General features: G+C 39.8%; 1 protein-coding gene across 4 annotated transcripts in view; it reads left to right on the forward strand.

The window, feature by feature from the left end:
* The window catches only part of CUL4A (cullin 4A), a 79,192-nt gene that overhangs the window by 7,123 nt on the left and 53,414 nt on the right, over positions 1-18,655 (forward strand). For all 4 annotated transcript variants that reach the window (XM_075200044.1, XM_075200045.1, XM_075200046.1 and 1 more), the window contains exons 3-6: positions 3,646-3,761; positions 5,480-5,583; positions 10,313-10,382; positions 12,543-12,616. In XM_075200044.1, coding sequence (XP_075056145.1) covers positions 3,646-3,761; positions 5,480-5,583; positions 10,313-10,382; positions 12,543-12,616 — 364 coding nt within the window. The remainder of the gene's footprint in view (positions 1-3,645; positions 3,762-5,479; positions 5,584-10,312; positions 10,383-12,542; positions 12,617-18,655) is intronic.

Genomic DNA, 18,655 nt, shown 5'->3' on the forward strand with positions numbered 1-18,655 from the left:
AATTTAACATAAAACGGTGTATATTTACGCTAGAATGACACCCATATTATGAAGTTAAATAACTACCATTTCACTGTTTTATGTTGCTATGCTTATGAAACGTCATTATCACTGCTCTGCTGTAACTCCTAAACACTTACTGTCTGTGTTACATGGAGCAGGCAATTTGAGTGCTTGCAAACACACAAAACTGTGCTAATTGTTGCTCTCACACTGAGCGATAATCTCTAGATCAATATAATTTTACAGATGAAATTATTAAGAAGAATCGGCTTCCTGTTAAAACCATACACTATATATTTTTACTAAATTTAATCTGTTTCAGCTGTGCCCTCTTCCACTTGGAGTGTAAGATCTCTATTGAGCAGGGTCCTTCATACCCTTTGTTTTCATGTCTGCATTTATTGTCCCTGTTTTATGTGTTTTCCCTAGTTTACGGCACTGTGGAGCACTATGGTGCCTTATAAATCAACAATAATTAACTCCATACATAAAGTTGTATAGCGTATATTACCATGAACAATCAATAACCACAGTTCTTTAGTTTACAAATCTATTCATTTACCAACCTATTTGCCAAGCAAATATGTTTCCTCCAATATATACATTTTAGTTCAAATACATTTTTATACTCAATATGGATATATAAATCCAGACTTTGTTGTTAATTGCCATCTTACGTAAACCTGAACTGCTGCGTAATCTCAACATCTTTGAGGTTATGTGATATCATCCACAGAAAATTTTTTTGTCTACATGAGTAAACTGTATTAGCCCAAAACTGTGACAAGGTCCTTACAATGAGTGACTCGGAAAAAATCTCTCTGTAAAATACCACACATTTACCAACTACTATACAGAGTCCACACTCTGGTCATGCTGTGCTTTGGGACATAAACATATCTCTCCTCACTTATAAATCTGTGCAGATAGGTAGTGTATACTCAAACAATTAGAGAAAAATATCTGCGCTAATACCCAGTAGATCTGATTTGGCTGCCGAAGGATGAGGATAATGTGAAGAGGGAATCCCTCCCCCTGTTAGGATATAGAAAAACCACAAGTAGACTTGGGGTAATCCCCAGGCGCCTGATAGGATACCAGATGAATGTAGTGTAATATCGACTATCAGTTGTGTATCACAAACAGATGCAGACACAAAAGAAAAGATAGACATATAATTTTATCTTCAAGTTCAAGGTAATAGTACCAATTAAAAACCATGTTGTATGACTGATTGAATAGATCAGAACGTCCAGCGGAAACTCTGCTACTGTAAAGGGTTCTGCAGAACGTAAAAAATTTGCTCACTCTCTCAGTAACGATGGAAAGGCATTATATAAGTACATTTAAATGGATTCCAGTGCATACAAAAGTCCAATCTTATATCATCTGACATCATGGGCTAAAAATTCACAGACAGTCCGTGAGCCACATGTGTGGCACAAACAGCTACATAAGCAGCAGTTTCCTGTAACTAATAAGGATCCCAGAAATAATGACGCCAATGAAAGTCAGTTCACTGTAACACTCCAGGGATAACAGCAACTTCGGTGATGCACAGGAGGAGAAAAAGAGTTCACTTACCCCGCTCCCAGAGAACCCGCTGTGCAAGTGTACGTTCGGGGAATCTGCTATGCAAGTTTCCGTTTGCGCTGCTTCAAATCCAGCTGCCGAGTGAAAGTGTAAGAGCCTGCGGTTATGTCTGTCCGATATGTATTCTCTTAGCGATGAAAAGAAAAAATATGCCGAGTGTTGGTTCACATGTATAAAATCCGTTTATAGTCATTACCTACGCGTTTCACCCGATAATAGGCTTCCTCGGGGATATCTGGAGGGCAAAATCCATTTTGCCTCTTTATGTAGTTGCCTTATCAAAGGATTGTCCAATGATAGGTTGTTGAATCTGTATATCAGATGTGCTAATCAGAACCTGCCAATGGGTAGGTTCAGTACTGATTCTATTCAGCAGTGAGTACAAGCAAATTTGTAAAAACACCACCTGAAGTATTAGTGTAAATACAGGATGACAGATAACCCAATATTGAGTAATTGGAGAACAAGAATACAAATAAATAGGTTATAATAAAGATGAACACAGATAGATGTTATAGAAAGTTGTTGAGCTCAAAATCAATGTTTAGACCCCGCGGTGCTAAAGTTTTCAATGTGTAGATCCATTTACTTTCTTCACGTGACATGGATCAAATGAAGTCACCCCCTCCATGATCTTTTTACTTTACAGATGCCTAGAAACTTAAGCAATGAAGGATCTCTATTGTGAAGGAGGGCAAAGTGACTTGAGACACTATGTGCCTCAAATCCCTTTTTAATGTTCCTCTGATGCTCACTAATGCGGGTGTGCAGATCTCTCGCAGTTCTTCCTATATACTGGTTGCCACAGGGGCACTCTAGCATATATATCACCCCCTTAGTGTCACAGGATATTTTGTCTTTTATGGTGCATGTGACACCTGTGGCAGTTGCGATGAATGTACTGACAGGTTTAGTGCCCCTCATACCACTAGTTCTACACGCTTGACACCTAGTACAGTGGAAGAACCCTTTTCTGTCTTCTCCTAGCCATGTACTTGTAGGTGTCTGTGTGGTAGTCGGAATACTGCTCTTAACAAGGGCATTTTTCAGGTTATTGGCCTTTTTATAAATGAACCTTGGTTTATTCGGGAGAATCTCCCTTAGTTTCTCGTCGCCCAGAAGGATGTTCCAATGTTTGCAGATAATCCTTTCCATTTTTCTGGAATCCCGACTGTATCTGGTGATAAATAAGGGGGGCATCAGGTTGCTCGAGAGGTTTGGTGGTTTTCTTAATCAAGAGACTCCCCCTGTCTTCTTTTCTGACCTCAACTAGGGCTTTTTCTACAATAGTGCTGTCATAGCCCCTTCGTAGAAATCTATCCTTAATCAGGTTAGCTTGAATGTCGTATTGTTCTAAAGTGGAACAGTTCCTCCTAATCCTAGTGACCTGGCCGTTGGGAATGTTACGCAGCCAGTTGGCATGGTGGCTGCTACAGGCTGGGATATACGAGTTGCAGTCTACTTCTTTTAAATGCGTCCTTGTTGCTCTCAATGTATATTTCTAAGTCCAAAAATACAACTTTCTCCCTACTGAAGTGGGCCGTGAACTTCATATTAAGATCATTATTGTTTATATGAAGTAGGAACCCTTCTAGCTGCTCTATGGTACCTGTTCATATGCACAGTACGTCATTTATAAACCGGTACCATTTATGCATATATTCTGCAAAAAATGTGTGGTATTTTACAGAGTCCACACTCTGGTCATGCTGTGCTTTGGCACATAAACATATCTCTCCTCACTTATAAATTTGTGCAGATAGGTAGTGTATACTGAATTTAGCAAGTTGTATTCACTATAGCCTGACACGTTTAATTATGCTTATTGACTACTTCAAAAGCATATAATTCTGTGTGTTGGCCAATGAAGTTCCAGATGGTTGATTAGAAACAAGCCTATTCCTAAATTCTCTCTTCCTCTCTCCCTCCCATTTTTAGTTTCTCATTTTCTAGTTTATAATCAAATGTCACTTATCACAAATGATACGATGTCTTAAAACTTTGTTTATCTTTGAGACTTTGTATTGACTATAACACTGGCTATTGCAGATAAACCAAAGCTGCCTGACAATTACACTCAGGATACTTGGCAGAAGCTCCATGAAGCAGTAAACGCAATAGAAAGTAGCACTTCTATAAAGTACAACTTGGAGGAACTCTACCAGGTATGAGAGATCATTGTTTAGTATGTAAGTGATTAGGGACCTATAAAACCTGGTAAGTGTTACTAGGATTTGTCATTCTTTCTTATATGTACACTGTTCAAACAAAGTCTGTATGGTTAATATATGCTAATATATTTGCTATTCTATTATCTGTTGGCTGTACACTTAAATGCTCCTCCGTCACTTAAATGCAGGTGAGCAGCAATAGGCTGCATGGTTGTATATGTGCGACAGTCATGCTGACCTTGTCCATGTGATTCAGTGGTTCCGACTAGTTTTTCTTAAGTGCTTTCTTTGTGTGCACTGGAAGTTTTTCCTAACTGACTCGTAACTTGTGGCTTCTAATTTTCCAAGTAATTTGTCTAGTTCTAATTCCAAATTATTGTCAGTGTAATGTAGGGAGTGAAAATGTAGCCACTGCAATTAATTAGTTAATGTTGGTAACGCCTTCAGCTATGTAAACCTTTTTAGACAAGTTTCTCATCGCCGTGTTTAGTTTACCATTTTTCTCCATGTGTCTGTATGTGAATTCTGGAAAAGTGACCGGGGTATTGCCGGATGTAAAAAGGTTTGTGTAGTATGTGTTATACTATAACTGTGGTAAATAAATGGGAGTTATTATGTCTGTATCATAGCAAGATACTTTTCCAGGTAAAAAATTAGCCAGCAGTGATAAGGTCAAATCACTCCATGCATACATATTGGAGTGAACAGGGATCTACTGAATTTGCTGCATGCAATGTTCTCTGAGCATAATGTCTTCCCTGTCATGGGTTGAGTGTTCCCCATTCACTTAAGTGTGTTAGCAAGGTTGAATCCACCCTTAGGAGTATTTTTCTTATGTTCATATGAAAATCTGGGTGGTGTCACACACAAGCTTGTTCTGTTTTTTGTTTTTTTTTTTGTTGTTTTTTTTTATTATAATTTTTCATTTTTTTCATTTATTTTTATAAAAGATGCTGCTGAAAAACTGCTTGGGTACTATGTAGAACTTTTCAAGCAATATTTTTCATGCCAACAAGAAAAAACGTTTTGAAGTATCAGAATGAAAAGCTCTTCTGTGATGCCACTCTCCTATCCATATATTGCTGTTCTGCCTGTCTTATCAGCATTCATAGCACTGATGCTGTGGTAGCTCTGGCTGACTTTATGCACCTTGAGTTTATTTATTTTAATTTTGTAAACAGGTTCTGTTCTTTGAGCTGGACAGAGTCAGCAGAACTTTTATATATCTTTTGTTCAGAAGTATGCTTCCATACCATAGCAGATTAAATATAAATCAACAGATGACATTCCCTATATTGCAATTTCCTCCAAAAGTGATGCTCCTCACTTGTGCTGGGTTGTGCTAAAATGTAATGTGTTGCTTCACATTTACAGCATACACATTGCACATGCTAATCTAAAAAGTCCAGTTAAGGAGTAAAATGCCTAACCATAATAATGTGTCATAGTGTAATCTGTTTTGCAGAATTTCTAACAAACTCTTTTATATGTGTGCGTTGCTTGTGCAGTTTTGTTATTTATATATTGTAACATAAACTGCAGTAAAAAAATCATTCAATGCAAACATCCTTCTGAATATAAAATAAAATTGCTTTTGCAGGTGCTTTATTTACTATTTCGGTATTTCTTTGCAGTACTTTTACTTTTATTTACTTTTATTGATCTATGCTGTTTGAATTAAATTCAGTTCTAAACTTGTTTTTTTTTTCTAGGCTGTGGAAAACTTATGTTCTTATAAAGTCTCACACACACTGTATAAACAGCTCCGCCAAGTATGTGAGGAGCATATGAAGGCTCAGATCCATCAGTTCAGAGAATATCCTTTACATGTTGGATGCAGGAAATTGTTGAGGGGGAATCTGTTTTATTTTAAGATGCTAATAGTGCTGCAGATTCCAATGTTCAACCTGTGCAGTCAAATCTATCCATGCAGTTGCGTGTGTCCCTATGCCATGGGGTTCAAATATTGTAGTTGGATGATGATGTCACACCATGAGATGGCAGTCATCATCCAACAGGATATTCTGCTAATCGTTATTGACATCTGAATGTTTATGATGTTGATGAGGATGGACGGTCATTTTGTGCCCACATATGCTGCAGTTTTCATTTCTACATTCATATATAAATACTGTATTTGGTCACAGTGAGTACTTTGTTTTACTCAAAAAAAAAAAAAAACTGTGAGAAAATAATTATGTTAGTGGCTATAAGAGTTTTAGATCTGAATGTAGAGGAAATAGTTCTTACCAATTATCTTTAGATTTATTTTCAGAATATATTACATTTGTTGTTGGGACCTGCAGCTTTTGTTATTGGTAGCTTGTCTTGTTCAGTACTCGTGGGATTGTCACTTTTCAATGTGATGTTCAGCAATAGGCATAACACACTAACTAGCTGTAAGTGTCATTTATTTGGATAGTATATGAGCCAAGTTAATTGAATGAATAAAGCAAGTGAGCCGCCCTTATTGCTGTATAAAGCTCTGTATAGATCCAGTGGACTTGCATACAGAGCAATTCCAAATTATTAATACAGAAAAATTAATAAGTGCCATTTTATTGATGTAACATAGATTACAGGACACTCTTCTATATGTAAAAGAATACAGAACATGCCCATAGTTTTCATTTCCATTTAATTCTCTGAATGATTTCTATGTATCAGACACATTGATTATGCTTTATATTTCACAGTTGACACAGTGACGTTTTATATTGATGATTGTGTCACAAACTTAGACGCAACAATAATGATGGACACTTGCACTTTTGCGCTCTGTAGTTTGGGTTGGACATAGAAGTTTTATAACAGCCTACAGATGTGGCTGGAGTAAAGATACAAAAGTAGTTACCATAATGATGACTGCTATATGTTTGTATTATTATTGTTTATTATTATTGTTATTACTATTATTATAAAAAAAAAATCTTGTCTATAGTAAAGTGTTAACCGATACTGGGCTGGATCACACTGTAACAGGGACACCTGCACCTTGGGTTCTGCACTCTTACAACGTGGTCCAGCTTCAGCCTGTTTAACACGTTGCTGAAGTTTCTCGGGGGTCCCATAAAAAATGAGTGCCCATCCTACTGGAGCCAAACAGTCTCCTGCTGAACACCAATCGGGCTCTTCCCTGTACACCTGGCGTGGTTGGTGCCTAGGCAATAGTGACTGTGAAAACTAGGGACCACTGGAGTGGCAAATATGTCTTCACAGTTAGCATAACTATTGTGGCGCAGTGTGTCCAAGGCAAGCCCTAGCAGCCCTTAACTGTTTGTGCATGCTGGCGCTAAGGATCTACAAGCACCAGCCTGATCATGGCTTTCACTGGCCACGCTGGAATATGTAGTTCCGCAATAGCTGTAATAGAATAAAAATAAGACACACAAACTATTTAAAAAGAAAACAAACTTCAATAAAACTTAATTTAAAAGAAAATGTATCTCTCATCCTTTTGGAGAACACTAGAACACTGGGCATTTAGGCTCAACTGCAATATGGGCAATTTAAATTTCACTCCAAAAGTCTGAAATCCTCCAAATCTATACCCTGGCAGCCTGCTGAGAGACTCCGTTTTTAAAACTGCCTGCCAGGAGTTAGGAGTGCATTTCTTTGGCTTCCATTGGCAGCTGAGCATTTAAAATATTTTATTACTTTCTTCTTTTAATATTATTACCCTGTCCGGCATCTCCACAGACGCTTGTCCACAGACACTTATTTATTAAGAGCTTGAATCAGAATATGTAAACTTTTTCAAGCAAGGCCAGTAATGATACAGTCAGACAATTCCACAGCAGTGGTATACCTCAACCATCGTGGAGGCACCAAGAGCTCCCTTACCATGAGAGAAACAAACAGGACCATGCGATTGGCGGAGCGGAATGTACCAGCTACCGAAGAATTTTTCATTCCAGGGTTGGAAAACTGGGAAGTCGATTTTCTCAGCAGACATGCTCTACAACTAGGGGAATGGTCCCATCACCAAGAAGTCTTTCAGAAGTTTGTAGAAAGATGGGGCCAGCCAGATGTTGTCATGATTGAACCACAAGGCGCAGTGTCTCTTATCAATGACAAAGGATGCAAAAGCATTGTTGGTCTGATAAAGAGAGGGTGTTCAGACATTCTCAACATGGTAGAGGGACCATCATGGTGTCTGTCTCTAAGATGAGACCTATTCTGTCACTGGCTCTATCATCACCAACATTTTGCTCAGCTGGCTTTAATGGTGTGGCTTTTGAAGTCATGATCCTAACCGTTTCTCTGACAGCATGGTTCAGACTTCTAGCTTAAGGCTGGAAAGCCAGTTTCAGCTGTGAATTGTCACAGTTTTTAGAAGAATTGCATCTCTTGGTATGAAAGGAAGGGGTATCCTACCACTTCTTTTCAGTCGGTCAGACTACTGCTGTTCTTGTAGAAGTGCCTGGGTGGTGGTTTTAGACCGAGCTCTCTGAAGGTTCAGGTTTCGGCACTCCTTTTTTTTCCCCCAGGAATACTCGCATTTTACTTGAGGTGCAGGATATTTTACAGGGAGTGAAGCGCGAGCAACCTGAATTCAACACCTCAAAAACTCCTTGGGATCTCAACCAGGTTGTTGACAGATTTACAGCTCAGACCTTTGAATTTGAAGGTGTTTAATTTCATACCAGGAAGACAGGTAAGCTTTTTTTAATGATCTGCACAGCTAGGGCAGTTTCAGGACTTAAAAGCTCTGTCTTTGTAGGTCTCCATATCTCACTCTTTCATGGATACAGGGCGGTTCTCTGGATTAAACCTTACAAGCCAAAAGTGGTCTCCATGTTTCGCCTAAATCATTGATTCTTTCCTTAGACGTGGTAGGTCTGTGGAAGAAGAGTGCTATCATCACACTCTGGATGTCATTGGGGCTTTGAGAACCTTTGTTCATAGGACCCGTGAAGTATTCAAGACTGATGATCTTTTGGTCATCTATGATCCTCACAACAGAGATTGGCTGGCATCCATGCAGATCATTGCTAGGGGGATTACTTTTGTAACTTGTCAGGCTTGCATTGGAGCAGGACAGTCTGTTCCCAAAAATGTGACTGCTCATTCTCCCAGATTAGCTACAGTATTCTCCCAGGACAATTTTGCCAATCGGGTGGTATTAAGAAGTAGCCGGTTAAGGGCTGTTGTAATTCTTTGCAATAATAATAAAAAGTGTTGTAAGTTATTGCCCACACCTGCCAGGACTGGTCAGACTGGTGGTCAATGGTGTAACACACACTGCTGGCTGTCGTGCTCACATAGTGTCTGTTCTAATAGGAGAAATAATGGTTTATTCAAGTATAATAGGACTCTGTTGGGCTCCAAGAGCCGGGTGGCAAGTAAAAACAGCCAGGTGGAGCATTTGTGAAATAGGTGCTGGGGAGAACACGGAGTCAATTACTCCTGGGTGGCACAGATTCAATATTTTTGTATCCGAAGATGCCAGTTTTGGACGGCACCTCAACTTCTGAGTGTACTCTCCTGAGGCAAATTTGAGACATCTCCATTGGTCTAGTTACCCCATAAGAATTGCAAAAAAAACCAAAACAGGATTTATATACTTTTGTTAAATCCTTTACTCTGAGTCCTTTGAGGGACACTGGACACCCACTCTACTCTGTTGGTCTTTCTCTTGGTTTCTCTTGTTAATAAAAAATGTTCTACAGTTGTTGTTAGAGAACCTTGTTTCCTCTCTTGTTTTGTTCCTCCTTTGCTCTGGTGTTTGGTGCTTTTTTAAAAAAAATAAAAATTACTGAGTATCCCAGCATACTGCAAGTATATAGAAGGGGAAGAGTTTACTCTTTGAGTGAAATTTGAAGTGCAACTCTAATGAGCCTCTCTTCCCAGTGTTCCAGTGTCCCCCAGTGGACTCCGAGTAACTTTACTTTATCTTTTATAATCCTCATCATCTATTTATATAGCACCACTAATTCCGCAGTGCTGTACAGAGAACTCGCTTACATCAGTTCCTGCCCCTTTGGAGCTTACAGTCTAAATTCCCTAATATACACACACACAGACAGACTAGGGTCAATTTAATAGCAACCAATTAACCTACTAGTATGTTTGTTTTTTGTTTTTGGCTTGTGGGAGGAAACCAGAGCACCCGGAGGAAACCCATGCAAACACGGGGAGAACATACAAACTCCACACACAGGAATCAAACTCATGACCCCAGTGCTGAGGCTTTATAGCACGCATCTCTAAAGGACCTGCTTCAGTTTTACTCTTACTGTGTGGAAGATACACATAGACACCACTGATTCACCTCTCCATACTCCATACCAAATGCAATTTACATATACCTATAAATATGCATCTTTTTGCTCATGTGCAGTGCACATTATTATGTGGTGCAAATAGATACATAAATTAATATAAAATGGAAAGAAATATGTGTTGCATTTATGCTGTTCAAAGTTTCTTTGACATATTTATTGTAACCCAGAAAATATACCCTAAAATTCACCTGTTCCTTCTAAATGTTTAGATGTACCAAATATATTTATGGCATTTCCTTAACTACTCTAATGTTTCACAGAATCTCTTGATAGCTTTCTGTTTTTAAAAAAGGTGAACTTGTGTTGGAAAGATCACTGTAGACAAATGGTAAGTTTACCAAGCTATCAAGTCTATAATCCTGTCTATATACAAATGTCTTTAAAAATTTAAAAAACAGATCCCAAACAACTGTTTGCCATAGAAACTGACAACTGTTCCATACAATTATGCTCTGGTTTTGTTTTGTTGTCACACCAGTGCTTCTATATTAGTTCATGTGAGGCAGGAAGACGGATATTAATGTACAGATATATACATTTCACCTATGTTACATCTGTAATTTTTGCAGTTGGAGGGTAACAACCTATCTCTAATTCAGTGCGATGTGTCTCCAGGACAGTCCATGGAGACACATTGCCTTGATGCCCTGAATGAATTCTCCACTCATTTTCCAGTAGAGGCGCAGAGAAAATGAGCGATGCTCGCCGGTACCTCATGCTGAATTGTAACTTCTCCTTAATCTTAAAGGTTGTTTCTGTTTTGGATGAAATTACATAACTGAAACATTAGACCCCAATATTACTTTTTTGTGTCCAGCATTACAGCTGATTTGGTGAATTGCCTGATATCAGCCATGATGCACATGATGGTCTCCTCACTTCCTACTTGCTGCCAAGTATCCAATTACGGAGTTCTAATTATTAAAAGGCTTGACTCTTGCCCACCTGTCTGTCTCCCCCTCCCCCTTGAATGCTTTGTCTTATGTGTATTTGAATGTTTCTTGTGTTATTGTTTTTTGTTACTTTTTTGATTGTTTGTTATGGGCAGTTCTGACTGATTTATTGGATCTACATTATGCACTGTACTCTGTTGTAACTGCCATGTTTGTTACATATTCTTTTACTAAAAACTTAATAAAAACCTTTTAAGTTAAAAAATAAAAATATAAAGGCTTAAAAGTGCAGTAAAACATTTTTTTGGTAGTGGTCTATAACTGTTTCTCAACCATTTTACTTGAACACAAATTAAATATGTATAATCTCACACACTTTATATGCAAGTATACCTACCAACATTTGAAATGAACAAAGAGAAACACACATTATTTGTTATAGACAAAATACTTATTTTTTTTGCTAATTCAGAGACACTCCAAGTAGAAAATGTAGATATATAGAGAGAGAGATATTAAAATGTACTTATACACAGACAGTCTATAAATTAGAGTCCTTATAGTACCCACATATAACCATTCTAAAGATAAAGTGACAGATGCACGAACAAATCGGGGAGCTATACTAATGCAAAACTACACTATATACACTATATATTAAAAGAATCTCAAAGTATCCAAACAAATACTATGAGAACATTGAGAAGTCCCAGGTCACAAAGGGCTTGGATATAAAGTAAATAAGTTTATAAGTGCCTAGAAAGGCAAGATTGGAACCCCTTATGGGTAATATGAAGAATGTGGCATTGGTGGCTGTCGTATCCAACAAAACTTGCAATATTTATTATGGCAACCTACATTTGATAAATCAATGCAAACAGACGGGTAAAGCTCCACACTATAGTAGGCAGGGCAGAGACATAGAAACTGGACATAGCACAGCAAAAGCTTTGATATTTGATTCTTTTTGGCCAGGTCCCAACCAAATATTTCCCTGCAGTTTCTAAGGAGTTTGTTGTGGGATAACATTCTCTAAGACCTATTGGGTCATTTTTCTGTTCCTTGTTTGGTCCCTTTCTGGACATTTAGACAGGTCTAAGTTGGAGGGCAAAGGGGGAGGGGGAGAACAAAGTAGGTTACCCTTCAAAAGCAAACAAATCTTTCATGGCTTCTACATTCTTGGAGTCCTTATTGAGGAAGGTTCTTTTGATTCTGAATGAAGAAAAACCTCAAGATGTGGACTAATCCTTGCATGGGGTTTATCTGTTGAAATCCCCTAGAAAAAATGTAACTAATATGGAAGTTTATTTTACTAGATGTTGATTCTATTTAGGTGACTGAATTGCACACCTCAGTCACAACATCCAGACTTGGATGGTGTAAGAGCCTGTTTTTCCATCCGCCAGCCCAGAAGTAGCAAAACTAATGGTGGTGTCTCCAACCACCACCATTGGTGATCTGTCAGATCACTAATGGTGGTGGTTGGAGACACTTTTGAATGAGTAGGAGTTGTCCAGCCCCCTTAACCCCAGTGTTTGCTTAGTTATTCTGTCATTTTGGCTTTTCAGTGAAGGTTTTTTTTAATCTCTTTTTAGATCATGATCCGGAGCATTTTCTTATTTTTGGACCGAACCTATGTCTTGCAGAACTCAATGCTTCCCTCCATATGGTAAGTGACTCGATAACTTTTTTGCTCTAAAACATCCTTCTAACTTTGATGTGTTTTATTGAATTACTTACAGTGAAATGGTGAATGCAATCACATATGCCTAGCCCGATGCCCCCTAGGTACTATTTTGGTTTCTTCCTTGCAAGACTTATTATCCGCAAACAACCTGTTGGATCCTCTTCAGTCTGGCTTTCGTTCTCAACACTCCACAGAGACTGCTTTGACTAAGGTTGTCAATGATCTGATCACTGCTAAAGCTAAACGCCATTACTCTCTCCTAATTCTCCTGGATCTCTCGGCTGCATTTGACACCGTTGACCACTCTCTTCTCATACAAACACTGCAATCCCTAGGGCTTCAATACATTGTTCTATCCTGGTTCTCATCCTACCTTTCTAATCGCTCTTTCACTGTTAACTTCTCTGGGGCCACCTCTGCTCCGCTTCCTTTATCAGTTGGAGTACCGCAAGGCTCAGTGCTAGGTCCTCTGCTGTTCTCTATCTATACCGCTTCTCTTGGAAATCTAATAAGTTCCTTTGGATTTCAGTATCATCTCTATGCGGATGATACCCAAATTTATCTATCCTCTCCTGATCTCTCGACATCTGTGTTGTCCCGTGTAACTGACTGTCTTTCTGCTATTTTATCTTGGATGTCCTCTCGCCAACTCAAACTTAATCTTTCTAAGACAGCGTTAATAATATTCCCACCCGCCAACAAGAGCATACCTGAGATTTCTATCTCTGTTGATAACATGACCATAAATCCCACTCCACAAGCTCGCTGCATAGGTGTAATCCTTGACTCACACCTATCCTTTGTTCCCCACATTGACTCTATATCTAAATCGTGTTACATACATCTAAAAAACATTTCCAGAATTCGCACATATCTCACACAAGACACTGCAAAAACCTTAATTCATGCACTTCTCATCTCCCGCATTGACTATTGCAATTCCCTCCTTACTAGCCTTCCCAAAAACAGACTCCAACCCCTACAATCTACTTTGCATGCTGCGGCAAGATTGATTTTCCTTGCAAATCGTTATTCCTCTGTTGAATCACTCTGTATGTCTCTACACTGGTTGCCTGTTTTCTACCGAATCCAATATAAAATACTCTTACTAACCTACAAGGCCATCAACAAAGCTGCACCAACATACATCTCCTCTCTTGTCACAAAATATCTCCCAACTCGGCAACTTCGTTCTGCACAAGATCTGCGTTTCTCATCCACATTCATTACATCCACCCATTCCCGATTACAGGACTTTTTCCAGGCTGCACCTACTCTATGGAATTCTCTCCCTTGCATAATAAGACTCTCCTCTGGTCTACAAACTTTCAAGCGTTCTCTGAAAACCTACCTCTTCAGACAAGCTTATAATTTTCCTCAACCACCCTCTTAACCTCACTACATTACCCTATTACCACCTGTTATACTACTACTCCTTGATCACCATTGTTGTGTGACAGGATCTTTTAGCTTATGAGTCACTTTTACCTTTGCAGTCTGGCTGGGCCGACTGCAAATGTAGACTTAACCTCGTGTCAAACTCCCATTGTTGAATAGATTGTAAGCTTGCGAACAGGGCCTTCTCACCTCTTTGTCTGTTTTACCCAGTTTGTTTATTAGTTTACTATGTTTGTCCCTAATTGTAAAGCGCTACGGAATATGTTGGCGCTATATAAATAAATGCTGATGATTATCTTTACACGGAGAGATGCATCTTTTCTTCATTCACCCAATTTGAGCGACTCTGAGACCATAGGGTATAGATGCTTTACTTATATTAATAAAAAAACAAAAACCAACCATTGCTTTTAGTCCTCCCTCTTGTATGTCCCCATCATGTAGGCAACTCTACTTTTGTTTTAGAGTGCCCACAGGACAGGATGCTTTTTCTTTTGGGCTACTTCGGCACCCTGTATACTTTGTTTTATTTCTTTTTGTTTGCATTTCCTGCCACTGCTGCAGCTTTTTTGAATTTACCGCTCCAGCGGTCATTTGGAGCAGACAGCCTTGCCGGGCTGTCTGTACCTTGGAGCAGGAACGAGGAGGAACCAATCTCAGTAGCTCTTCCCGGTGGTACCTCACTCCTTGGACGGCTCTTTAGAGTTCCGCACCAGTTCGGACCGCGGGCAATGTCTGGGAGCTCTGCACTGACATTGCCAGACCGCACACACAAGGAGTGGCGACAAGGTAAGCGGAATTTTCCCACCACCACCCATCCTGAGATAATTTAACCACAGTCAGATTCGGATGCCTAGGGCTGACATAGAGTGGCAGCTTGGTGGGTTTCAGTCTCTTGACCAGACATTGTGCTGCGACTCATGGTCCCTCTAGATGGAGGAGGAACAGGTGGAGAAGGACCTTTTGTCTGTTTAATGTAATGTACTGCTGGGTCTCTGTGTCTGTCTTTACAGCTTAATTTTCTTCCTGGTTATGTACCCTGTGTCTGCCTGTTTTCTCTCCCCTCCTGTGGCATGTCTGATGGGGGAGGTGGGAAGTAGTCATTGGCTATTTTGCTCGACTTTTTACACTTGTGTAAATGTCATGCTAGGTTGCCCAGTGGACAGTCAGACAGGCATGCCTTTGCTTAGCCTGGAAAGCAGACAGCCAACTGTCGGACATGCCCACAGTTTTTCGCCACTAATTTGCCAGGACCAATTTGGCCTAAATTATTGCTGAGATCCCATAACTTACTGCATTTACCCAGGTGGTAGGTGAAGGAAGCCATCCTTCTGCCTTCTTCACTCTCTATGCAATACCGAGCTAGTATAAAGGCAAGCCTTGGCTAAGTGGGTCCAGGGTCTTGTTCAATTTCCTTTTCTTAGAAAGGAGTTTGGAGATTGTCAGTGTCTAGGTCATGGTAGCATCAGAGATTTGCATTGGTTCCATTCTGGGGAAGGTCTGATTTCAAGGGCCCCTTGTTCATAGAGGGGGAGGTAGTAGAAGACTAGAATGTTGGGGGATTCCTCATATGTGGATTCTGCAAAATGGTATTTGGAGTATGAGTTAGTGTGTGTGTCACGGCAGGCACAAAACATCCAGAACAGCCTAGAGTCAGTGGAGTTGGACAATACACTGTTTCAGAGGAAAAATAAGATTTTTCTTTTCTCTCACCTCCTTTTGAAGCTTTGATTTTTACCTTTTATCCCTTGCCCCCCAGGAACATAATGGAAGCATCCAGCCATGTGGGTGCTCCTATAACAGGCTGTTCTATTACACTGACTGACTCTGCAGCACTTTAGGATAGTAAGGATAGATAAACTGAAACTGTCTTATGTCTCTATTATGTTAAGGCTTGTGCATCTCTGCGATAAATTTCAGCTTCAACTTGGGACAGGGAGGCTGTGGAAAAGTGGTTGGATCAAATTTTGGAAGATTGCAATCTGGGAGGCCCAGTAAGAAGCATCCTGGTTTGGCACATCCGTGATGTGTTTGCATAGCTAAGGGATGCAGCTTTGGATGCTGGTCTCTTTGGGACCAGAATTTTCGGTTCCAGAGATGTCACTTTGCCATATTCATTGGGTCAAAGCTGGGGAGTTGGATTCAGAGGTTAAGTAGACCCTGGAGTTTTCAGGTGATATCTTATTCACCCCGAAGTTGGATATCATTAGCTAGGAGGTGGGTGAGAAGAGTTCCTTCTAGCTGGTAAAGATGCCAAAAGAGCAGGCTACTTATTCATTTGGTCCTTTGGGCTGTCGACAAGGTAAGGCTCGTGTCAAGAGGGAAGCCGTCTGCAGTTTGCAATGGTCTGCGAAGCATCCAGCATACAAGGGATCAGCCAACTGTCTGTATGACTGCAGACAGCCCACCCGACAGAAACTGGGGTGGGAGCTTGTCTGCTTTTCTTCCTGCATCAGTGGTTCTGTTCCACATCAGATTTCTGTGTGAAGGGTTTATGGTTAGGGATTTATAGTCTTCCTCAAACCTCCATCCAGATGGTTTTCCATACCGGTCTTCCATGTGTACTAGGCGAAGTGTCACGCTTTGCGCACGACCAGTCAGGCTTTACATATGTGGATGTAATCACCCCACTGCATGTAGAACAGTGTTTTTCAAACCTGTATTGGTTCAAGCCCTATGGAGCTTTTGAACCATTTTGTGTCTCAAGTCCTTGTTTGGGTGAATAGTTTCAAGATGGAGTCTTAAGAACTGTTATATACAGTAAAAAAAGTCCTTGGCCGTCAGGGATACATGTTGCGTGTTCTCAGGTTTGTGATTTTGTTTCCCCAATTCCAGTTTTGAGCTCTGCTGTACAGGCTAGTGACAGCCGCTTGGGTATTCATATAGATATGGCAAGCATGGCTGCTCTTTTGGTTATACCATTGCTTGGACGAACTCTTGAGCAAGGTGGAATACCTAAATTTGCTTCATGCACTTTACTAAGCAAAAGCAAAGGTATTTACGTCCCAGAGTTGGAATAATTTATCAGAGATTTAACTTGTTCCCTGCTCTGAGATAAGTTCTGCTCAGCAGGGCTTGGTGGCATGTGTATGTAATCTCAGTCTGGGTGGGTAGCTCATGGTGTTTGATTTCTTGAGTTCATCTGGGTCTGTTGTTGGACTCTTGACTGCATATAAAAGGTGGATTGTTGTATAGACTGGATCTGAATAGGTCTATTGACTATCTGACAGATGTTGCCCTGGACGGTATGAAGCTCAGGTGGAGATCTTGACTTCGAGGCTTTGCGGTTGCAGGGTTTCATTCGGGCACATTCCTAATCAAACTCTTCTCGAAATGGGAATTAGGAGGTTTACAACTTCTTCATTCAGTTGCTTCTTATCCTATTGTTTTAAAGGATGGCCTGGTTCATGACACTGATTTTGCGCAAGTTTCAGTTCTCTGCACTTTTTCTTCCAGACGAGATAAGTCTTTTGGAGGTGCAGACCACCATTCTGTCCCCCGTATGGTTATTGGAACTTGAATATAGAGTTGAAGTCATATAAACAGATTCCTTTTGAACCACTGGATTTTCACATTTTAAATTGTTTCCATTCTGGCAATTTTCTCAGCCCTGATGGTTTCTGTTCTGTGGCTCTTTTGTTGCAGATCCCCCTATGTGTTTTCAGAGGGCTGTTCTTCAGATGGTTTCATCCTTTCAGCCTAAGGCCTTTCTAGATTACACTTAGATCAAGACATAGTGATGCCGGCTTTGGGTCACTTCTCAGAGTTAGATGGATGTTTACTCTTACTGGATGTTGTCAGGACAATGGGTGAACAGTGATTTTCTAGTCGTCTACAATGCTTCTATAAAGGCTGGTTAGCATTTGTACAGATTATAGTTTCATGGATCGTTTTGATGTACCGTCACTGGAGTGGAGAAGCCTGTCCCTTATTTAGTGAAGGGAATGTTCATTTTATCAGATCGCTGATCATGGGAGGTTTGCAATTGTGCTTTGACGGAGCAACTGTGTCGAGCAGACACATGGTATTCGGTTCATACATTTATAAGCTTTTTTTCAGGTCATTGTCTCTTTGTAAGGACGCCAGTTTTATTTTGAGGGTGCTTCATAACACAGCTCTGGGAGCGTACCCACCTGGAGGTGGCAACATTAGGACGTTCCCATGGTTTCAGTGTCTCCTAATTGGATGAGTGAGAAAAATAGGATTTTTATACTTGTGTTAAATTATTTTCTCTCAATCCTTAGGGGAGCATTGAGTGTCCACCCTTATATGCTCTAGTTCTCCTGCAGAATGTTTTCAGGAGGATGGTTGTTTCAATCTTAGGGATAGATTTACTAAAATTTATAAAAAGAAAATCAGATTTTAACTATCATTTTCTAGATGCTAAATAAAAGCTTGAATCTGGTTGCTGTCAGCACCTTTTGCGTTTTTTTTTTTTTTTTGTTTTTTTTTAGTTTTTAGTAAATCTACTCCGCCGTTGTTGTTTGTGGTTTTTTTTTTTTTTTTTGTTTGTTTTTTTTATTTGTCTGGTTCTGTCCTGTGGGGTTTGATTAACTCAGTTGCCTTCAGGATGGGGATATGGAGAGGAACAGAAGAAATTATAAGATTTTTTTTTTTTTAAAG

The sequence above is a fragment of the Mixophyes fleayi genome, chromosome 2 (assembly GCF_038048845.1).
Source record: "Mixophyes fleayi isolate aMixFle1 chromosome 2, aMixFle1.hap1, whole genome shotgun sequence".
Lineage (NCBI taxonomy): Eukaryota > Metazoa > Chordata > Amphibia > Anura > Limnodynastidae > Mixophyes > Mixophyes fleayi.